Genomic DNA, 24,944 nt, shown 5'->3' with positions numbered 1-24,944 from the left:
GAGGTAAGGGGTGTGTACGACTGGGTTACCCCTGGTTCCCAGAAGGCTCCGTTAAGACACTGAATATTAGGCCCCCAGTGCCACAAGACTCTTGGCACGGATCGCATTACACCTTAGTCTAGGGCCCCCCTCACTTGGTTCTGTAGGTGGACCAACACCCAGTGGCAGAAGGTAGCTCTCCGCAGTTAACAAGTGAGAGTTGGGGTTTAGGTTGTGGCCAATCTGCCGAACCAACCCCGCATGCGAGGTTTGGCCGGAACGGCGCGAAATTTTCTCCCACTCACTAAACCCCCATACCTTCCTGCTATGTGATTGATTATGTGAGTTTTCGAATGGTACAACCGAAATAAAATGAGTTTTGGAAATGACACACGCACTTTTTAACATTAAATATTAGTAGGATTACACAAGCTTTGACACGGTATCTTATAACCATTAAATGCGCCTTTTTCTGCTGATTGCAGTGATACCAACAACTCAATTTCGAAAAAAATGGATAAAGTGAGTTTTGGAATGGACCACCTCACTTGGCATAAAATACAGCTACTTTGTATGGTCGCCATTTCATTGAAAAGTATTTAAGTATTAATTTGGTGGCATAGCTAAAATTTATAAAAACTTTTTTGGGTCAATATGCAGGATATTTTAAATTTATCCTTAATAAATTACAGATTGCCATCCATTGCCATAAACCACAAACAAGTTAGAAAACTAAACTGAATTTAGTTAGTGCAGCTTCATGGCGACTAACTTTAGCCACCTACAAATCACCAGCCAATGCGGTTTGGTTACAGTACAGAAATAACAGACACTGTCATAGTTAATTATTTTATTTACAAAATATAGACATTGACAGTTTAGCAGGTTATAAATACTTAGCATTATACTTATTGATAAAGTTTGAAAATTAATTCTTATATTAGTGTTTAAACATAACGACTGTGTACATCTATGTAAACTTTATGATTAATTGAATTAAGCTTACTATCACCGGTAGCGCGTAAAAATTTAACCAGGCCTAGGCTCCGTGGGTTTGTGATAAAGGAAAGTCTCTGCACACGATTTTAAGACAAAACTTTTACTAGGCTAGGCATCCTAAACTTATAGACTGTTTTATAGTTTGCTAAATTATCACCAGACGTTATGATAATAATTAATTAAGTTACATTCTAGAGTATCCAACAGATAAGGTAGGTTTTGTTGCAATAAAATTCATTTTTGTTCAATTAGGCTATAACTTAGATCCTAGCTAGCTTTTGAGTAGGCCTAGGCCTACTTTAACTTCTTCCATATATCACTCAAACTAACAGTTTTCTCTCAACTTAACCCTTAACCGCTGCTGTGAACTAAGTTAGACTAATGTGGATATATAAATATTAAGTTATCAGCAAAACCCGGTTTTGCCCGGGTAAAATTATACAATGTATAAGTATAAGTAGTTATAGAATTTATTTTATTTTTGTTTTCATATAAATAGGTAGATACGCATATATTGGCCTACAATAAAATCTAGAAATTTTTTTATTCTTTGTAGCACATGTTTCCTTTGCAACTAAGTAGGCTACAATGTTCCAGCAATTAAATTAAGTATCCAGTTGATCATAATGTAAACAAAATGTTCTTCATAAGGAAAACATGGGAACTTTAAAAGCCACTGGGGAAGAGCACAAGGTACTTTTGCAAAAATGTAAGTTCAGTTTGCAAATCTACACACCTAGCCGAACATTTTGGTATATAATATGTCGGGTTAACTTAAATCTTATAAGAAAAAAGCCTTACCTTTACCTTTTACCTTTTACCTTGGTCCTCTTCTCCGTAGTCGTAGAGACTAGGGAATCGTCATCTTCTTTTTTTGTTGTGTTATTGTAGTGTTAATGTGTGTGTGTATGGTGTAAAGTGGGTTTATTTTAAAGCCTATCTTTGTGGTGAGCAGTGTGCTCTTCAAAGAACTCATCTAATTTGTAGAATGGTTTCTGGACTAAATATTCTTTGAGTGATTTAAAAAAAGGTTTTGGAGATTTGATTTGTTTTATATGTTCTGGGAGAGCATTAAAGATTTTTGACCCCATGATTTGGGGTATTTTGCTGGTTTTTGACAATCTGTGTTGTTGGATATCGAAGTTTGTTTTTGTGTTTCTCAAGCTATATTTGTGGCAGTTTTCCCTAAGCTTTGGGGGGTTTAGTTTTAGGAGGTTTACAACTTCAAGGATGTATAGGTTTGGAACGGTAAGGATTTTGTTTTTAACGAAGTATGGTTTACAATGCTCTTGTGGTTGTAGGTTCTCAATGATTCTTAATGCCATTTTTTGAAGAATTTGGATTATGTAGATGTAACAATCCGCCGCTGTCCCCCAGGCTACTATTCCGAAGCGTAAGTGAGATTTGAAGAGTGCGTAGTAGGCTATTTTAGAAGTATTTTTATCAGTTATAGAGCGTATTCTTCGTATGGCAAAAAGTGAGGATGATAATTTTTTCCCAAGTTTTTCCAGGTGGTTATTCCAGGTCAGGTGTTGATCAATGGTTATGCCCAGGAAAGTTGTATGAGTTGCTGTTGTTATCCGATTGTCCTGATTGTCCGATTTGGTGGTGTTTTATGTTGGTTAGGTTCAGGATACTGCTAGCTAGTTTGTGCGCTCCTTTTCTATTTGGGTGTATCTGATCAAGTCCCATACAGTCATCTGTGAGTAGGCTGTTGATGTCTACATAATTTACTTTTAATTCTGAGCACATGAATTTAATAGCTTCATTCACATCGTCAATAAACTTATCCCTGACATCTTTTCTGTATGGGATATTATTGATATACCACTCTGTGGTGGTGAATTGGCTCATTTTTGCCTCTATCATTTTCCATATTGGTCTCATGATTTGATTTGGGGTTTTAGAAAAGGTGGTGTTGTTTGATCCTATGTTCAGTATTATTTTGGGGGGAGGGTATTTGAGGTAGTGTAGGTAGCGGCTACATTCACTAGTTGTGGCTCCAGGCATTATTTTCGGAGTTATGTTAGCTTTGTGGTGGGTTTTCATAATATTTGTAGCTCCACGGAGCAGTGAATCACTTACAAATAAGGCTTCAGGCCTATGCTTGTAGTAGTGTCGGCTTGGATCAAGTGGCTGAGTTTGATGCAATAAAGCTGGGTTATCTGATTTGTGTGGGTTTGTTGCAGTTAGGTCTATGGATGGTATTTCATTTTCTGTAGGCGTATGTGCATTTTCTTCGTGCGGGTGGTTACTAGTACCGATGTGTTTCCTTGGGTTTATGGGTTTCTCTTCAGGTTTGCCGTTCACTTTGTCCTGTGTTTTCACACAGTGTTTGTTCTTGTCTATTGTAGATTTTTGAGGTGATAGGCCTAGTGGTTTAAGTGGGACATGTTTGATGTTTGTGTTTTTAACTAGGTCTTGAAAAGTTTCTTCGAGTTTATATATGACTTGCATTTTTTTTGCAATTATTTCTGAGAGCTTTAAGTTTTCTGCATTTTTTCCGTCCAGCTGTTCCTTAAGATCGTTTATATCAGTCATAAGAATTTCTATAACTCCGTTTAGTTGCAAGTCCTTATTTACATTGGTCTTTACAGAGTTTGTTGTTTGTTTGGTGTTTAGCTTCAGGCACTCTTTGCATGCCCAAGTCAAAATAAAGGTATTTGATAGCATAGCTTTGTACTGTTTGTCAGTTATATTTACACATCTGATATGATACCACTTTGGGCAGTCGCATTCCACTGCCTTGTCATTTTTTCCTATCGACACATTACATACAGCGCAGGAGGCTAGCTCTGATTCAGAGTCGTCAAGGGTTTCTGGGTTTAGTTCCAAAGATTTTTCACTTTCTGTCCGTACCATTTTTTTTTTTTTTTCTTTTTTTTTTTTTTCCTTTTTCTATGTGCAAGCTTATATGGAAGGTAAAAAGGGGGGGTGAGGGGAAATGAGGGGTCTTTGGTGGGTAATGGTCCTGAGGTGTTGGAAGGGAGGTTTGTGTTTCTTTGGTTTCAACTAGCCTAGGCCTAGCCTAATTTTGTTTAAAATTTTCCCCTAACCTATCTTAAAAAATGCTTAACTAAGTTACCTGCTTTTGTCATGACTTTTGAGATCCTATTTTCTGCTACTTAACCCATTTTTTAGGCTTAACCTAACCCAACCTAACATAACAGTAGGCCTTACTGTCACAACTGGCCTTCCGCGCGTCTCCCGCAAGCAACTGTTATCGTGTGAATTAACCTATCCTACCGTAACCTAACCTTGCGGGGCTTGAATTTTATGTTTCTTGTTTTCTGAAAACATCCTTAACTTATTAGAGCTTTGCTCGCTCCGCTCACTTATCGTTTTTTTGTTTTTTTGGAAACACATTGCATTACAGTTGTGTAGTCTGTAAACATATTTCAGCTTTTCGAAAAGTTATTCTAACGTAATGGGAGAAAAGGAAGGAATTATTAGTAGGAGAGGACTTGTTAAGAAACATGCAGCTTTGGATTATGAGGTTTGGAAATGGAAGACCAGGTTAGAGGAACAAAATGGTTCTCAAAGAGTCACAAAAAATGAAGTACAGGCCTACGCTTTGGAATCTTACAAGTTAGCTGGAATTGAAAAATTTAAGGTATGTGGTAAATTAGGCCCTAACTTAAGTTAAAAAAAATATTTAAACTTGATAGCCTAGTAAATTAATATTGTAGAAGTTATTGAAATCGGTAAACTAGATTGTATTATATTTTCTTCCTACAGGTACTATAATATTACTAGGTAGTTAACGTAATTGAGATTAATATTACCATTAATTTATAAGTTGGTTTGTAAAAGAAATTTGTAGGGAAAACTATTATTAAACTCCACAACATGCTTAAAACCTTCAGGTTGTAGCATCCAGTTCAGTAGCTCTGCCTCTAAATTGACCTACCGGCCCTAACAAAAAAAATAAATTTGGTGCCACATTCAGGCTTTGGCGGCACTCATAGCCGATGGTAACATGGTGGATGAATCGACACTTTGCACTGACCAGGGTATAGTAAACTTATGAAAAGTTAGGTGTTTACACAAGTTTTATTTCCCTAACTTACATGTGCAATTTATATTTAGTATTTAGATTGCTAAATGTGAATTTTTGGCGTACCATCAAGTACATAGCGGCTTTGGGCCTCCACCCTCCAGGTTACCTCTGCACATGCAAATATAGAGAAAAAAATACAAAAAAATCATTCAATTCAATCAAATGTTTCCCTAACAGGATAATTCAAAGCTAGGCTACTGACCTATCTCAAGATCAAACCTTCTATAATACACGAGCAACTACAACCACTCAGCTACTATTTAAGTTCTGCAATTTGGCCTTAAGTGTATCCTTTGAAGTCCTTCTGAGAAACTGGATCACATTTTTTTTAGAAGGTTTTGCTCATTGTGACAGACTGGTGTTGATTTATGTCAGGGTGTCTAGGTGCTAGTTTCTAAGGTGCTTCAGTCCTGCCTCCTTCAGTCTTGTGCCTTCCTGTCTCCGAAGTACATGACCTAACCAGTTAATTCTTTTGGCTCTTATAAGGGCTATTATATCCAGGCTCTTTGTATAGGGCATGTAGCTCTCTATTTTTTCTTATGCACCAAACTCCTTCATTGACTAGGCCGAATAGGTATTTATTGAAGTACGGTAACTTTTTCTTAAAACAACATCAAACGTTCTTAATTTCTTTTGGAAAGAACCGATGTTTCACATCCATACAATAACACTGGCTGTAGCCTATATAACCACATCCACCCCCTTATGATCAACATAAAAAAATAGAATCTTAATTTTGAGCATCTTGATAAAAGATTTGTACAGGCCCCAACGCTCTTATTGGTCTTTGCTAGTTTACTACGAATCTCAAAAGCTTCAGAATTTGAACTATTAACAGTAACTCCTAAATTTTTAAAGCTATCCACACAATTTATTGAATAGTTAGCAATGTTGAAATTTATATATCTATTGTTAGTGTTTTGGCCAAAGTGAATAATTTTAGTTTTTTCTTAACTTAGCTCTATAATCCTACTTTCTTAAACTTAACATTCTTTAATACAGTTTTCAGCTATTAGGCAAAGGTTTCCAGAGTTTTCTGCAATATTGATTACTTGCAAATAAACAAACAAAAATAAATAGGTACATCAACAAAGACATGATGACATGACATGATTACAACACTGATTGAAGACAACCAAAAGCTCAGGCCTGTCCTCAATTTACCAATCAAGTCTTGGAATATGCTAAGCCTGGTTATATTTTCAGGCAAGTGACGGATGGTACAGAAGGTGGCGGCAAAGATGGAAAAGCTCTGATACAAATATAAACAATGTAAGTGTTGAATTGAATGTTGTTTGGTGTTCTGATTTGAGGTTTAAGGCCCACTGATGCACCTCTGTTGTTAATGTAAAATAAAACGTTTAGGAAGATGCGTCGTATTATCCATAAGTCAGACCTTTGTCCCTTAAGTTTTTTAGCATATCTCAGTGACTAACGATCTATACATTGCTATGATAATCTAATCAATGTTTTCCCCAGTGTTAAAATACATCTGTGGTTCATATTTTTGAAAAACATGTGAAACATGATTAAATATCCTTCAGTTCGGCCTAATATTGCATAATAGACTATTTTACAATGACTGATTGTCAATTTTGAAAATATTGTGGTACACACAATCTAGTCATCAGTCTATGAGTTTTGTGTAACTATCCCATCTCATAACTAAAAACCAATTCAAAACTTATTTCACAGTTATTTTTATGTTTATATTTTGAGTTAATATCCTACGTTCCTAAAAGATTTAATAGGATTCAAACAATATTTTAACTAGGCTGGGTTCTTATTAATTATTTAATAAATTAGTAACTGTTTATCTATTAACAATACAGAACAAGACCATTAAAATCAATAATGTTTGTAATTATTTGCAATTTAAGCTATTTAACAAATCTAATCTTTATAGGACAAAACTCCAATTGAAGTGGATGAAGAAAATGAAACAGCCTCAACAAGCACCGGAGATAAAGTTGCAATACAGAAATTTCCAAAAAAAAGACAGTGCCCTGAAACTAACAAGCAAAAAACATTTAAACTAATGAAAATTGAGGAAAACAACAAAAATAACAGAATAACAGAAAAACTTATAAAAAATCCTCAATATTCATTTGTGTTACCAGATGATACCACCTCATGCCAATCAGAAAAAGAAGAAACACAAGTTGCGGATGCAAAAATAAATAATTTGATATCAGATGAATCTAATCCGGATACATTCATATTAAACATGAATTTTGTAAAAGTTCAAAAACCCAAGATTTCAAAAGAACTGAATTGTAATCCGCTATCTCCTAACTCTTCAACTTTTAGTAATCCAAATACAGTCACTTCAGAACAAACATTACCGACAAATTCTTGTGAGAAAGATGAATTATCAGGAGCAGAGAATTGTATAGGTGGGCCTACTACACTTGACTTTGACAAAGTTATTGTGGTCTCGGCTGGTGAACAAGTGAGAACAAATCTCAATCAAGATGAACATGTTTACGTAAATGGTGTAGAAAAAACAGTAGAGGTTATTGAAAACGATGAAGTGGAAAACTTGTGGACATTTGTTAATCAATACCAAGTTGGTACGAGTTTGATTGACGACAATCCAGGATGTTCTCAAGCTGACAGTGGAATCTCTGTACCTTCAAGGGAAACTGTAGAAACAACATCTGATCTGCTTATATTGTCCTCAATATTTGAACATGATGAAATTAATTTCAGTGAAAATGATCATGAATTGTTTTGTGATTCTTGCGAAGACTTCCATCCTCGTCAAAAAAGTCCACACGTAGATTGTAAAAAAAAGAAAGAAATGAGAAATAATTTTCTGCTGAGCTGTGCTTTAGAAAAGAAAGAATCAGTTTCTGTTGCTAGTCTGTCGTGCGTGAATATAAAACGTGGGAGCTTTTCAACCAACAGTAGAATCAACACTGGAAGTTCTCAACTCAGTAATCCCAGTGTGGTGGCGCCGAAAGGGAAACGCTATTTACAGCAGTTTAAGAATCAAGTAGTAAACTATGCCTTAAAACACAGTGTAAAACTAGCAGGGGAAAAGTTCAAAGTCAATCGAAACACCATTGCAGAATGGCTTGCTGAACATAGCAGATATTCAGCTGAAGTGAAACATGTTAATCAGGTAGGTTTTTTTATGACAACAAAATTTAACTATGTAATGTTCAATTAGACTTAATCACACAGAAGTAAAGTACAGAGGTAATTTTATGGGACAACAGTACCCTTTCAGCTCTGGTATGTTGTACCAGAAATAAGGGCTGATTTACCGAATTGGGCATGAGACAATTGGCTTTTTTGGGGGGCCTCCAAAAATCGGGATAGCAAATTGGTGGTTGTATTTGCATGTGATCGCTGTAAACTTCTGATTCACCCCTCACGGCCGTGAAGACATCATTATATCGTCCCCCGCCCCGCGGTTGTTTGGACATAGTAATCGCCTCCCGAGGCAAAATAGTAATCATCTCCTGGGGCCATGTGGACATTATCGTAGTCTTGCGCGATCGCTGCATAATTCTGATCATTCCTCTCGGCCGTGTAGAAATCATTATTGTATCTCCTTAAAGACACCCTCGCCAATCCAGTGAATACATTAAAATGACTTGGATCTTGATAGGTACTCTCGTTTTCCTGGAGAAGATTGCGTAAAATGCCGTCTTGAGTGTTTCAGACAGACTGAAAGACAGACAGACAGAAATTTAGATGAGACTTGTTTCGGCTTCTTTAATGTATAAAACGTAAAATAACCTAAAAATTTATGATTCTGAGCAATGTACAGGCAAAACTCTAATTTTATTTATATAGATTTTACCCAATACACTAGTAAACTCTGGTGATATGGTCCTGAACTTAATCTATTTTCTTGGCTTCAAACTTTTATATCACATGGGAAGTCTATTCTGTGTATAGTCAATGATATTGCACTAAAACAAACCCAAGATTTTAAAGACATAAAAAAAAATTAGAATCTCTAGTATATTTAAATAATCTGTCATATTCTTACTGAATAAATGAGCGTATAAATGATTATATAGCATTGCACATAGTATTAGTAAGTCAACCCTTCGTAAGTCATTTCATTTTTATCCAAATGCTGAATTTGTGTCATAAACGCTGAATGTTCACAGCTGTTAAGTTAAGCAAATTGTATTATACCAAAAGCTAGAATGTTAGCGTTGGCTGCTAGATAAAAAAAATTTAAACTTAATTTCTAAAAAACTAAACTAAAATAATGGCTTCGACATTAACTAGTTCTGAAAATTATCTTTCTTTCAACACAAAATCATGAAATCCGTCAAGTGGTTGATTCAGAATCGTGAAATAAAAAAACCCTGTCACGTTTTGATATATATGATAGTAGCTCAACAGCTGATTTAAGCATACATTAAGGACACAAAGTGGTGGGGAACTTCACCTCAAACCGCCTAAATTTTGTGAACAGAGTATAAAACTGTAATTTAGTTGGATCAAAAACCCAAAACAATCTGTTTTTGTATATATTTTTCAATCCTACCAGCTTTTGATTTTAATACACATTTTATGTCTTCCATGTTTGGTGGTCAAATGTGAAAAAATTGCTAAATAAGGTGTCATATGAGACTAACAGTAACTGTATAATTATTCTTGAAATAAAACGCTCATCTGAAGAAGATTGTTCTACTTCCAAGCATTCGTTATACTGCTTCAGGTGGTTGCAAGTGATTCAGAGTTTCTGGCTTGGCTGGAGGGATCAAAGTTCAACCTGACTAATGAATTAGTAAAACAGAAAGCCTTGGAGTATTTACACACCGTTGATCACACCAACTGTCGGCAGAGTCGGTGGTTGTGGATGTACGCTCACAGGTCAGACGCAATTTTAAGTATTTCTAGTAAGCTTTTGGTAAATTTTCTCCTAGAAAATTGGCACTGGAAATTAGCATTTTATCGTAGTCTTTATAGTAAGGTCCTATGTTTGGTAAAACTTTTACTGCTTTACTAGGCTTATGGAATCCCAAAAACAACTTAGTAGTACAGGGTGGTCATAAATTATTGGACACATTTTACTATTAAATAAATGAATAACCAAGCAACTTAGAAACATGGGAATTGTTTTGTTAACACGTTCGCTGCTGGCGTTGTATTTTTACAACGTGCCTACCCGGCGCCAGGAGCTAGCGTTGTACATATACAACGCTGTGTCATTGTTGTTTAACGTTTCCATGGATCAGCCAGCTTGTCACGAGCGTCCTATATTTCTTTGCAGCTCGTGGGGACGTACTTTTCTGACAATAAAAAGTATAGTTTCCCAAAATCCCCACCAGGGTCGTTTAGAACAGGGCTTTGTCCCCACCTCTTTTCTGCTAGATAGCGACACTACTTTACCGACTGCAACCTGGGTAACGCTACTATCTATCAGAATCGCTTGGTACTATGTCCAAAGCCAGTTTTATTGCAGAACATTGCCATCCAGTATAACTACTGTTGTTTTTACTGTAAATCAGTGTGTCGGCAGCAATGTTTATGCAGCGACAAGCGTTAGTTCAGCTCCTGGCGCCGTCCCGGCATCTAGCTGTCAGCAGCGAACGTGTTAAATAGCAAATTAAAAGCAGTTTTATACAGTAACGGCAAAAAAATAATTATAAAAATGCCTTTACTCATCAAATAAGTTTTAAAAGTTTGTAAAAATCACTTAAACTGTTATTGTAAGTTATGTTTACTTCTGAGGTGAGGACCTTTTAGACTATATGATGGACACTTCCCCTTCGTACCACCATTTTATAGAGATGTTTCTTGGAGAATTACGGCCATACTCTAAAAATGCCTTCTTCAAACAGTTATTACAGATCTGCTTTCATGAAACTAATTAGAACACACTTTGCATTTTCTTGTGCACTAGTCATTTTGATACTGAGGTCGTTTTAATTGTTTATCCTGAGGTTAGTTTAACGTTTTCCAAATATGCGGAGCACTTAAGTGAACAGGGGCACACTTATACAAATATAAGTAGTAACTTGGAAATCTTAGCGAGGGAAAAGAAAGGACAGCGGCTTGACAGACTAGAGGAAATGGCCATATACAAGGATTTCAAGCTAAATAAAAATATTTTAAATTAAAAAATTCATTCAGACGCCAATCCTATATGACACCATTATTCGACTGACAGATAATGCAAGAAGGAGTGAGTGACGTCACGGTTCAAAGTCCAAAGTAGGGTGCTTAAACAAGTCAGTGCCGCCGCAGTCCCGAGCCCGTTCAGCCGTGCGCACGATGATAGTTTTACTAAATGTTTTCGTCAGTGTCGTGTTTTTGTGTTTTAATGTTTACGTCAGACTATGTTTCTCAATGTAAAATATTTGATGCGGTTGCTACACCATAAATGCAACTAAGTATGGAGTAACCTAGTGCAACAGCTGAGCAGAAGATGACCTAAAGGTCGAAACGTGCGTCCACCATAGATATACTGGATTGATTGATGTAAGTTGTAATTAAATTATTATATTAACGTTTGGTTTGTCAAATGTCATACACAGCTGGTATAGAAAGGTCCATTGTTGGCCAGCTGACTATGTCACAACACAAGTCATTGAGAAGAAAATAAAACTTACACTCACAATTTAGGTGATTTTTGCAGACTTTTTATAACCACTTTATATAACTACTGACAATTTCTTAATTATTTCATTGCAGTTACTGTATGAAACTGATTTAAATTTGGTATTTAATTAAACAATTCCCATTTTTCTATGTTGTCATTTAATTAATCTAAAAATGTGTCCAATAATTTATGACCACCCTGTATTACATGACCTTAGTTTCACAATGGATAGCCCAATGGGATGGTTGTAGTACAGCACTGTGCTGCAAAAATATAAACATGAAAAATACAACTCCCTACATTATGACTTGTTTGTTTGATTGCAGATTGAATGGTATGGAGAGTGTTGGTGTGAAGAAGCGCTACATTGTGTATCCAGAAGCATTCAAACGTGCAGTTGTGTTTCATGCACAGACACATTCCAACATGGCAGCAGCACGAGTGTTTGGTGTTGCTCGTAAGCGGGTCATTGAGTGGCAACAGAATTTGAATGTCGAAATGAAAAGTAAGTCAGGATTGGTCTGAGCAATATTAATTTGTTAAATAGTTATGTTTTATGTACAGTATTTTTAGTAGAAGACTATTTTAAATTGTGATTTAATCAATTAATCATTGCAACTCTACACTGATCTTCCTCCGATTTTAGAACCCGAAACCTTTGTAAATATAAAATGTAAATGTAATTTAATGTAGTAGAATGCAGCAAATAGGCCCAACAGTTGTTGTTACCGATAATTTAAATTTTCTTTAAGACCTTAATTAGTCTAATTGCAGTGGCTCATTTGAAAATATAAAGCTAGTTGTGTTGTTTTTTTCAAGTGCCTGCCTAATAATTATTAGTTGGGACACCAATCAATACAACACACTGCAGCAATTCAGCTAGTTTATGTTACCTCTTGCATAGTATTTACTTACTTACTGCCGTGGCTCTTGGTACCCAAGGTGGTACTTTGCCTCACCAACACACTGCCTCCAGATTCCACGATCCATTGCTTCCTCCTCTCTTCTTCCCATTCTTCTCAGGTCTCTTCTCACTTGATCTCTCCACCTCAATTTGGGCCTTCCAGGAGGCCTTCTACCCTCGGGGTTGTTGGTTAGGGTGTTTTTCACTAAGGAGCCCTCTTCCTTTCTTAACACATGGCCTGCCCAGCATAGTGGTGAATAAAACTTGATTTTTTTAAAGAATATTAATGAAGTACAAACTTTATGAACTTTGAAGAGTTGTTATCCTAGCCTAAGTTGTTAATAGCCTATTCATATTTTCAACTTCATCCTTGCAGGTGACGTTACAAAATCATCAAAGTCCACAAATGCCTACAATGTTACTGATGGAACAGTTGATCAACAAGTTTATGAATGGTTTTGTAAACAAGAGATTACGCCTACCAGCAGAGAGGTAAGAGTAATTCACTTTTTAAACGTACAAAATTTGTTAAAAATAAAAAAGTATCATAGCTTTGCTGCACATTACAAATATTTTTTAATGTGGGATCTGAGATAAACGTTCTTTACAAAGCTGTTAGAGGTGAGATTAACGTTCTTTACAAAGCTGTTAGAGGTGTGCAAATGGCTTGATTACTAAGCTAAGCTAATCCTACCCTAAAAATGTTACGTGATTGACTACCAATACAGAGAATCGAGCTGAGCCGACCTGTGACTCTTACGATATTATTGCGGTTGTAGAAAGCATCTGTCAAGATTTCACGTTGGAAAATTCACGATGTCTCAATCGTGGAGATATTAAATTTTGTGCTGATGGCAGGGGATGATAATGATAACCCTGCAATGGCTGGAGATGTTTAAGATATTTCTGTGACTAAGTGAGTCAATAATAAAGTCTCTACGAGTATGGGAGTTGATCACGATTTGCCAAAGTAGAAAGATAATTGAAATGTCATTCATTACAATCATGGTACTGTGTGGATTTCGGTATACAACACATGCAAAGTACTGAAAGTAGTTGGAAAGATTTGGACGTTTATAAAATAAAAAATAACTTTGATATTTACATAGATGCACAATACACCAAATTTATGCTAAGAATAATTACTGCGTTTTACTGGTTACTAAATCAGACATGCTTTAAAACTGTAAAACTACACTTCTAATAATGTGTTTTATAAGTAAACAACGTAACGTAATTATATACTTAATTTGATTAATGGTTTCTGTACAGGTTCGCAACAAGGCTGTAGAACTGTACCGTGTTGCCGGCCACCAGGGTATCCAGTGTGGTGCCAACTGGTACTATAGGTGGCGCGCACGTCACAACCTGCCAGCTTCCCGTGATCAATTCTGTGCCAGTGTCACTCCACTGCTGATCTGGACACTGTCGCAGGTCAGATTATTCTCCAAGCTGTAATTAATTTGATTCTGCCATGTATCGATTCTCGACAATCAATCTTTGATACAGATACCATGTCCAGGAATTGGTGGTACTGTGAATTAACACATTCCTACTTATATCCCCTTTTAAAATTTATATAGGAACTAGCTGTACCCGCGGGCTTTGCCCCGTTTAACTTCATATGTGAGCTCGTTCGCATGGCTCAATCACGTCCTGGTTGAAGTTCGTTCGCTACGCTCACTCACCTTTAGGTTGGAGCTCGTTCGCTGCGCTCACATGTCCTGGTTGAAGTTCGTTCGCTACGCTCACTCACCTTTACGGTTGGAGCTCATTCGCTGCGCTCACTTGCCTTCAGGTTAGCTCGTTCGCTACGCTACCTCGCCTCCGGGTTGAAGTTTGTTCGCTACGCTCACTCACCTTTTGGTTTCAAATTAGCTGTTGTCAAATATTAAAAAAAAATAATAGTGCTGCACTCCGTTGGTAATCCTTGTAACTTTAATGCTATTGAACATCATAGAACAGAACCAACTTGTTTAATTGAAACAGCTGTTATGATTCATTAATTCCATTTAAATATGAGTACTCATTAGGTTAACATGGGAAACTCCAGAGCCACTGGGGCGGAGCCCGAGAGTCCGATCAGAATAAAAACCACTTAGTTTTCCTATTTAATGCCTAAAGAATCAGTGTACCAAATTTCAGCCTCCTAGGAAAATTAGTGGGAAGTGGGAGAATTAGTGATGAGTGAGTGAGTGAGTCAGTCAGTCAGTGAGGGCTTTGCCTTATATATATATATAGATAAACTCTTGTTATGGTGATGATTATTTACTTTTTCAGTTGGACAACAACAAATTTGTCAGTCAGAGTGCACTAGCAGCACAGGCAGCTTCACTTGGGCTTAAAAAGGTAAGAACTGTTTTAAATTTAGCTGTCTCACGAGTAAACGGATACTTAATACCGTAATTAATTAATTTATTGAATACGTACCTAAATAGAATTTTAATGGAAACTAATAATTTAAATTTGAATTTTTCTGGAACTAAAAAACACAATCAGGAGCACAGTAGCCCTTGTTTTGTTAGCGAGTCCATTCCATAAGTAGCTGGGTAGCCGAGTGGTTATTGTGCTTGCCTAACAATCGCTGGTTTGATCCTGCGATAAGTCAGTAGCCAGTTAATGAAACTGGGCCCAGCTGTTCCTGATCATTGGGCTTTAAATAAATGATCCAGGCTAACGAAACAGCTGATCTTAGCCAGTAACAAAGCTACACAGATCATCTCACACCATTCTACACTCATCCTTCACTCATTATTTGAATTAAAATACTCACCAAGGTGGCGACCCCATCTCAATGATTGATATTAATAATATTGATAATTCCAATCTAGATGAGTATGGTACCAAGTTTGTGTACTATAACGTAGCTGCATGATTTCCTTAAAAGGTTGACTACCTAATTGAATCACCGACTGTGAAAAAAATCATTAATCATGTACATTTAATTTTGTTACCCAAAAATTCAAACTTTTAAAAGTTTTTTACTTAGCCAGCTTATACAATACAGTCATTTTGATTTTATTGAATTTATTTTGAACCTTATTTGGTTGGAGAAGAATGTTTCCTAAACATGCTTGGCAACGTTATGTTGCACTCTATGAACAAAAATATTTCACTCACTTCTGATAGCCAGAGAGAAAATATTTGGTAATGAAAGTGTTGTTTGCCAGATGTCTCGGGGGTGGACATTCAGGTTTTGCAAAAAGTACAGTGCTTTACTACAAGCTCTTCCTGCGCCAGAGACCCCTCTGCCAGTAGAACTCGAACAGCTGGTCAGCGAGTACAAGCAGAAACTGCATGACTTAATCAGCAGACAACAGTTGTCAGAAGACTGTATCATAGCCTTGGACGAGATACCATTGCACCTCCTGCCTAAGGGTAAGATATACAATATTGGTAAAATAATTTTATTTTGTATTTGAACTTCTCTGATACACATTTTTTTATCTCAACCCTTCCAACTGGGGGCTATTACCCACTAGTAGATGGCTTAGCAATTTCTGTGGTTTAAGGGAAATATCAATCATTTTTGGTATGTTTTCAACACTGTACTGTAGGGTCTATGATTACGCAGCTTACACCTAATGGTAATTTTTCTCTTCTTGAACAATCGGTCAGGTAGTAGATTATCACAATGTTGCTGAACTCGTAGGAATGTCACCTCGATCACTTAGAGGCGCTTAAAACCTCGATAACTTAGAAAAGCTGAGGAATATTTTTGTATCAGTTACTGTAGATTTAAAATAATTATTGTTGTAAGCAGACAAAGCCAAGAAACCGCTGCTAATAAGACGGCCTGGGTTCGAGTCCTGCCAGGCGACTCTCATGATCTCATGCCTGGCCAATGGAACTCTGCTGCCAACATTGATTGTGTTGAAGGTAATCATTAAAACAACTGTAGCTTAGTTATAGTGCTCGTCAAGGTCACAGCTGGTCTTAGCCAGTAACAAAAGCTACAGAAGGCATCACACTCCATTCTACACTCATCCTTCACTCATATTTGGGTTAAAATACGCGCCTAGGGTGTGTCTTCATCTCAATTGATGATGGTAATAAGTGGTTTTAGTCTGTAACAAAGCATTCCCAATTCCCACTGTTAATTTAGTACCGATTCTTCATTCATCTTCATCTGCTGTATTGACCTTAAATTATCTTTAGATAATAATTATAATTCAGTTGTATCCGATGATTGATGGTTCATAAGAACGACTACACTGTAAGCTTATTATGGAGGTAACAAGTTAACTAACATAGCTATCATAATTCTATGCCAATCCAGTTTTGTTGTTAATGCAAACTTTGTTTTGAAAGTAATTGTATAGCCTACCAAATTTTGGATGATTGAAACAAACATTAGCAATCAACTCCTACCTGGCTTAGGTAACTTTTTAATTTACAAAATATAAACTTAGGTTACACGTTTCTTTGGAAAATCAACATCAATAGTGCATAACACATCGGGTTTCATTGACAATGAGATTTTATCTCAAACCATGCTATCTGAACTAAGAGAATATATTAAATAAATAGTTATTGTAAGCATAAAAACGGTTGCATGACCCTAACAAACATAAAGTGGAAGAAAATTAAAAATAATAAAATGTAACTATCTAAAAGAGGCAAGTTACTTTTTACTCTTGAGTCCCTTGGACAGTAAAATAACGTAGCCTGTTGTAGATATTTAATTGTAAAGTAATCCAGAAAGCAATTGTTTCCTTACTGTCAAATTTTGTCCATAAAGAGTTGTGACCTGTTCTGTAGGGGTCTGGGCCTGGTCCTAACAATGTCAGTGATCCACGAGTGGTAGCGTTTGTTAATGATACTGGACAAGTAACAGACACAGTCGTGCAAGAATGGCTGTCTTCAGTCTGTAACAAAAATCTGTAAGTTTTTACAGTATTAGTCTAGTTTTTGTGCTAATAATACAATATTATGTCAGACCCCATGGCAAATTGTTGCTTTTACCTTTTACAAAATCTTTAAGTTTTCACAATATAAAATTAGTTTTCTCTGCCAACAGACAATGTCCGTACCGATTGGACTTGTTGCTTTTAACTCTTAGCGCTCTGTTGTCAGTCCGTTAGAAAAATCTGTAACTTTGCAGGATAACACAGTTTTTGCGCTTAGTACTAATCGAGTGTTGTGCTAGCCTAGTAGTTAGCGTCCCCGACTTTGGTGTGGGAGGGACGAGTTGGATTCTTGGCTCATCCAAAAACATATGGGTTTGGACTACTTGCCCTAAAGGAGTTAGAATACTCTTTTTCTACAATATCCTCTGAAAACTGTTACCAGCCTAGACAGCTAGAAACAAAACTACCCTTATGATTTTCTTAATCTAATAAGAATTGTAACTTTCAACTTGTAACATTATGTTGATATCTATCTAAAAATATATAAAAAACCATGTAGTATAATGTGATTGAGATGGCGTGCTTACTTTACTCTTCTTTTACTCGGTGTCTAATTTGCCTTCAGTATCCTATTCTTCTAAACGTTAGTGAACTTCTCTATTAATCAACAGGTATCTTAGCCGGTGCGATCCTGAATAGTGTAGCTTTTGGTACTTTGGTATTATACTGACCTAGGGATGGACGAGATTGGATTTTTAGTTCGAGACGAGACGAGACGAGATTTTTTATTTCTCATAAAATTTCGAGACGAGATCGAGACGAGATCGAGACGAGATTTCTCTTCTCATACACAACGGGAAATGCACGTTCGAAATTTTTACCTGATTTTGTAACATTGTTAGATGACTGTTTAAATACTAAAATAATGATAATAGGCAAGAATATTTACAATCTTTCATTAAATAACATCAGCATAACATTTTTTTATTAATCACGCCTAACTTATTAAAAATGCCTACGATTAGGAAACATGGTGATATCAGTTAGGATAGAGTTCAACTTATCCTAAAATAAAATAAATCATAAAATAAAAGCAATATTAATTTTTATAAAATAGTTACTTGTTTTGACTTTTTTATAGTAATAAAACATTCCTCACACTGCTTACACTTAACAAAACTTCTCAAATGTTATTAAAGTAATATTATTAAAATAATGAAAGTAATATTTACATTAAAAGAATTAAAGTAATATTTACATTAAAAGAATTAAAGTAATATTTACATTAAAAGAATTAATTAAATAAGAACGCCTTCGAAAAGGAAACGCAACTACAACACGCTCCTGTATTGCGGGTATTGCACTGACTTTCTGCAGGCGTTTTTTTTTTTTTTTTTTTTTTTTTTATTCTCGTCTCGATAAAAATCTCGGCCAAAAAGTAATCTCGTCTCGTGTAACGAGATTGAAAATTTCCCGAAAATTTCCCGAAATTTCGAGACTTGACCATCCCTAGACCACACCGATAAATTGACTTCCAAATTAGATTGTAATTAGATAAAATAACAATCTTCCTAACCTAACCTAACCACCGTGGATATAATTATTAGGTGTGGTCGGTATAAATAACACCAAAGTACCTAGCTTTTTGATTGTTCAGAACTGGACCGAGCTGCCCTTCATCATTGTAAATAAATGGCCCTAGCCAAGAAACAGCTGGTTTCTCAGTTACAAAGATACACAAGATTATCTCACTCCATTCTACTCTCACCCTTCATTCATATTCAGCTTGAAACACACAACGAGTTTGTTCCTGTCTTAAATTGTTTTAGTACATATTACTGACAGTATAATAAAATTTATAAGACCTAAATCCGAGACCAGTGTACTTTTTAATTTAGCCTAGAGGACACAGATTTTGCTCCAATTGCTATACAGAGGCGATGAAATACTTTTGCAGGCCAGGTGCAGGAGTGGTTATTTTGGACAGCTTTGACAAGCACATGACCCCATCGGTGACTGAGAGTGCAGCATCTCACAATGTTCACCTAGCTATCACTCCACCCGGCTGTGCCTTCAGGCTGTTACCCATCACACACTTGTGCCACACATTCAAGGTAATTTTTAAATTTGTGTTTATCTACGCAATAGGTTTTTTTTTACATTTTTTGCAGAGAAACTGTTAGGGAAACTCCTTTTGTTAGATAGCATTACCATAAAGATTCTGGTTGTTAACTTGTAGCTCACGATTCTCATCTCGGATATGTGCCATTGGCAGGAGTCTACCCCAAGATTCTAATTCTCAAGCACTAATCCGTATGGATCTCACATCTTGGCACAACATAGAAGTCGCAGGAAACTGTGAACAATTTTGACATCTGTCTTATGGAACCCCATTTCTGTGGTGCACCATGGTGGTTACGACCCTATATGAGCGACCCTGGTGGCAAACTACAGAACTCAAATTTCAATAGTTAAACAGTAGGCCTACATTACATTTGCGTTTTATACCTACTTGTGGACATTTAGACTGGGATACATGAGTCTCACACTATGTACAATAGTAGAAATCCCTAATTGGTCGAAAGTTTGGACGTGAGGGTAATCAAGATTGCGGTCTCGAATAAAAAATGAATGAATTAATAAATGGTTTATATACCTTTACTTGTCTGGTGATCCTTGGAGTAGTAATACACTACTGCAGTTTCAGCCCTCAGAGGGCTTTCTTCAGGTGACAAAGGAAGTCAAGTTTTACATTAACCCATTGGCATACTTGGACGGATCATATCCGTCGCGCCGCTAACGAGCTCCTGCATTCCTAGACGGAACCGTTCCGTCTGCTAGTAGTTCGACGTTTATCCGAGGGATCGCAGCACTTGTCGGATCGATATTGTTTGTCTACGAATCTGCATTAGTTTTTGCCGGTTTTTTCAGTTTCGTTCGTTGGCTAACCTGCTTTTGAGAACGAAAAATATTAGTAAACAACAGGTGTGTAGTTTTGAGGTTGTGTTCGCCGCAAAAATGACGCGTCCGTGTTTGAGATCTAGTGAAATTGATAAATTTCTCGATAATTGTGAGTTATCCTCGAGTGAATCTGAAGAGGAAAGTGATGAATTAGATCGTGCTACACTTGATCATCTCTTCACAGTTGATAATCTCTTCGACGATGATGATGAAATCGACCTACCAACATCGGGATCGACTGGTAATAGTAGTAGGCCTAGTAGCCTTGTAGAAACTCTTACTTCACAGAATGATGAAATTGAATTACCTGTTGATAATGTTATTGAGCATGATTCTGTTAGAGATATAATCGAACAGGTTGTTACTGGTAATAGTAGTAGGCCTAGTAGCCTTGTAGAAACTCTTACTTCACAGAATGATGAAATTGAATTACCTTTTGATAATGTTATTGAGCATGATTCTGTTAGAGATATAATCGAACAGGTTGTTAGAGGGGAAATAGGATTGTCCTTAGAAAGCCCCTTTGTGTGGGAAGGTGGGCCTAATGAGCCCTATAACATTGTCTTTTCAGGTAAAGATGTTGGTATAAATATACCAAATAAAGAGGAACTGCTGACAGAACTTGATGTATTTTATACATTTTTGGGGGAAGATTTTTTTGAGTTGGTAACTAATGAAACAAATATATATGCACAACAGTGCTTTGAGGATCCAACAAGAAAAACACTGAAAACAGATGACAAGTGGTTTGACGTCACTGTTGATGAAATGAGAGCTTTTATGTTATTATCGCTAATAATGAGCGTTGTTGAGAAACCTACATTACAGAGCTATTGGACGAAAAGGAAAATTCTGGAAACAAAGATATTTTCCGAGGTCATGTCTCTGAAACGTTACCAAATTATAATGAGGTTTTTACACTTCTCTAATAATGAAGAAGCCAACCCAAGTGACAAACTGGGTAAAATTCGTCCAATCATCGAATACATTGAAAATAAGTTTCTCAAGAACTATACTCCTGACAGAGACATTTCGGTAGATGAAAGTCTAATGAAGTTTAGAGGTAGACTCTCGTATATACAGTTTATTAGAACAAAACGAGCTCGTTTCGGGATAAAGGTTTTCAAGCTTTGTGAGTCTAAGACAGGCTACTGTTCGTCGTTTGAAATATACACAGGCAAGAAAACAATGCCCCAAGGTGTTCTGGCAAGTGAAGAAATTGTTATGAAACTGGCAGAACCATTTTTGGACAAAGGATACACAATATATTTAGATAATTGGTATTCTTCACCTTCTTTGTATTCTAGGCTGTTATCGCGGTATACTTATGCTGTAGGCACTGTAAAGATGAACCGGAAACACATGCCAAAAGTGGATGATGTAGAATTGAAGAGAGGAGAAGCAATCCAGAAGAATAGTCAGGGCATTCTGTTCATGGGTGGATAAGAAAAATGTGAATACACTGAGCACTTTGCATAGTGAGTTGGACTTTCAGCCCACAGGAAAACGTGTAAGGCCTACAAAGAATGATCCAAGCTATGAGGTTTGTAAACCTAAGTTGATTATTGATTATAATAACGGAATGCAAGGGGTCGACAGACAAGACCAGGTGTTAGCTTACAACCCAATTATGCGGCGCTACTCAAAGGGTTATCACAAGATTTTTTTTTACCTTTTCGATATGGTTCTCTTCAACGCTTATGTGATATTTTCTCAGCTAAAGAATCCTAAGAGATACCATTTCTCAGACTTCAAAGTTGCTGTTGCTGAGCAAATGCTGGGCACAGTTACGCTCCCAGAGAAAAAAGGTGCTGGCCGACCTTCGCTGTCGAATCCGATGAGGCTTCAAGGGCGACATTTCCCTGAGACCATTCCTGCTACTGACAAGAAAGCCTTCCCATCAAAGAAGTGCAAGGTGTGCAGTGACCATGGATTGAGAAAGGAAGTACGAGTTCAGTGCAAACAGTGTAAAGTGCCTCTTCACATGGACGGGTGTTTTGAGGTATTTCACACGGTAATGAACTATTAGTAAGGCATCAGTAGCAAAGTGTATATATGTAAATATTAGTGTAGTTTTGCGAAGTACTGTTAGAGATTTGTGTAGTGCAGTACAAAAGTATACAGAACATCCAAGGAGTCCAGCAATGGTGAGTCCAACATTTTATTTTACGGTGATGGGTACTGTTAGTATTTGCAGATTTGTCGTGTAGCTTATATATAGATTTTATATTTATTTATCAAACAAGATTATTTATTTGATGTAGTTAAATGGTTATTATAGTTAAAAAGATTTATGAATAAAATAAAATTGAATTGGTAATATATATATATATATATATATATATATATATATATATATATAATATATATATATATATAATTTCTTTAAAATATGATTTTGTCAAGTATAAAATGTCAGTAATAACATCTAAAAGTTTCAAGGCATTATAGTAATAAATAAGAAAGTTATAGCAGTTTTTATAAAAGTCTACAAAAGTGCCAGAAAAATAGGAATTCCCACATGTAGTCAGGTAGTGTAATATTAGTATGCCAATGGGTTAACATGAATTCGTCATATTGAAACTTCGAGAAAACAACACGGACACGGACACAAACATTAAACGAATACACACATTAGAGTCACAAACATTTCTCTGGCATTGGTGCTCGACGCGTGCTAGGAGCTAGTCTGAACTGGCGTTATCAAGGTTTGCAGTTCCTTGTCCACCCCCTCCCTTATCTTTTGTTGATGATAATGGAGCCAACCGTTCTTACATTAATTTGTATTGAGGTATTTTATTTGTATACAGGTTATGTTGGAAGAGATGTGTCAAGTGTGGTTGTCCAGTCAGACTGCTACTCTAGAGTCTCCCTCCCCTGACCAGCTGTATCTCTGGGCTGTACGAGTGCACAGGCATATTGCTAAACACTATCAGGTGAGTAAGATAAACCATTATAATACACTGACAACCCTAGCTTTCTATGCCAATTTCTGCCTGTACTTACATATCTGATTTGTTATTACCAGTATCTGTCTATTGCACAGTGTTGACAGCTGGTCCATATAGATGGGATGTCTACAATGTCTATAGATGAATAAACATAATTGAATTTCAATGAAATCCTTCGTTGCTCTAGCTTTGTTCCATTAGCGTTCTTTTGGTTTTGTTCCAATCTATGCCAGATTACTGAGTCTCTACCTCTATTTCTTGATATTTTTGTTTCAGGATAAAATGCTGAATGAGTTTAAAAGTGTGCTACTACATGAATCTAGTCAAAGCACTTGTAATTAAGGATTTTTTATTTTATCTACAACTTTTTATTAAAACATTTTTTAACCACTAATGGCTTGTTATTTTTATCCTGTTGATAAGTAACATTTCTCACTAGATCCAATTCAAAGAGTAGTTTCCGTAGAAGTTATTATTTGGTATGGAGATTCACTGGGACACTGATCAGAGGTATGCATAAGTCTTTAGTTTTAAGTTTGACCTTGTCAATCACAACATTCTACGTTGTGTAAAGACAATAAACAATAAACCTTCCTGATTTCTGAATCTGTTTCAAACTACCTCATTTGCTGACTATACAATGTTTGCTGAGATAGCATTAGAATATTTTTACAATATCCTATACTTCTATATGAACAATGTTTGCTTGTATGTATGCTTGCAAAAATATCTCAAAAATGGCTTCGACGATTTCCTCAAACAAAAATCTAATTACGTAAAAAAATTAAATTGAAAGTCAACATTATTTTACATTGGCCTTTGTTGCCAAGTAAGTTAGCCATGTTGGTTGAACAAAATAACAAGGAAAAGGTAGACAAAAGTTATTTGTGCAACTAGTGAGAAAAGTGAGCAATTGACTCACTCGAGAGAAATCCTTATTCTCGAGCCGTAGGCGAGTGAGGAATGGTTTCTCGAGTGAGGCAATTGTACTTTGAACTCGAGTTGCACATTATATTTTTCCTACAGTTACCATAAAACAAATAAATTGGTGAAGAAACATTACCTATTTTTCCACAGAAGTTAACTTTTAATATAACATTTAATGTGAAGTGACAAATACAACAGTACAACAGCTGACCAGCTGATTTACAGCCAGTGCTGCCAACGTATTTCGCGCGCATACGACGTTGCCTGCATGTTACGCGCTCACTATTTCGTGCCTTCACGTTGCAAATCTGGAGTGAGACAAAGTAATTAGAGTGAGACAATGTTAACATTGTCTCACTGATGAGCGAATTGGCCACTTTGCTTTCTCAAATCAGTGAGAGAACATGTACATTGTTAGGTAACTGTAGGAAAAAGACTTGTTATACATGTGTTTATAACGAGCCATCCACAGTATACTAGCAAATTACAATATACAGTACAAAGGGAAAACATCAGTTGTTACTATTAAGCAAATTAAGATTACCCTGAATATTATTCGATATAGGGGTACAATGGAAATAAACTATACCGAGCCATGGCTCGGTCCCCAGGTACTAATGATATGAATTTAGCTAGTCAATAAGGTAATTAATTTTAACTGAATGGCTTGTTTAATAATTAAATTAATGAATTGATTTAGTAGTTTTTGCAACAATTGCGTAAAGATAGCGTTAAC

At 36.3% G+C, this 24,944-nt stretch overlaps 1 protein-coding gene across 1 annotated transcript; it reads left to right on the top strand.

Moving 5' to 3' along the window:
* The first annotated feature begins 864 nt into the window (after positions 1-864).
* On the top strand, positions 865-23,669 carry LOC128993503 (uncharacterized). The gene is made up of 15 exons (XM_054417458.1): positions 865-1,190; positions 4,381-4,591; positions 6,245-6,310; positions 6,945-8,165; positions 9,729-9,883; positions 11,942-12,120; positions 12,896-13,011; positions 13,792-13,953; positions 14,800-14,868; positions 15,690-15,897; positions 16,283-16,398; positions 17,281-17,402; positions 19,327-19,483; positions 23,141-23,266; positions 23,558-23,669. Exons 2-15 carry the CDS (start codon positions 4,406-4,408, stop codon positions 23,621-23,623), a joined length of 2,949 nt encoding a protein of 982 aa, XP_054273433.1. The 5' UTR covers positions 865-1,190; positions 4,381-4,405; the 3' UTR covers positions 23,624-23,669.
* Positions 23,670-24,944: the final 1,275 nt, after the last annotated feature.

Source organism: Macrosteles quadrilineatus, unplaced genomic scaffold (assembly GCF_028750875.1).
Source record: "Macrosteles quadrilineatus isolate MER2022 unplaced genomic scaffold, UCM_ALF_1.0 Scaffold_4__1_contigs__length_99947679, whole genome shotgun sequence".
Lineage (NCBI taxonomy): Eukaryota > Metazoa > Arthropoda > Insecta > Hemiptera > Cicadellidae > Macrosteles > Macrosteles quadrilineatus.
Note: the sequence above shows the minus strand (reverse complement) of the source record. Positions and strands in the feature narration are given on the sequence as shown.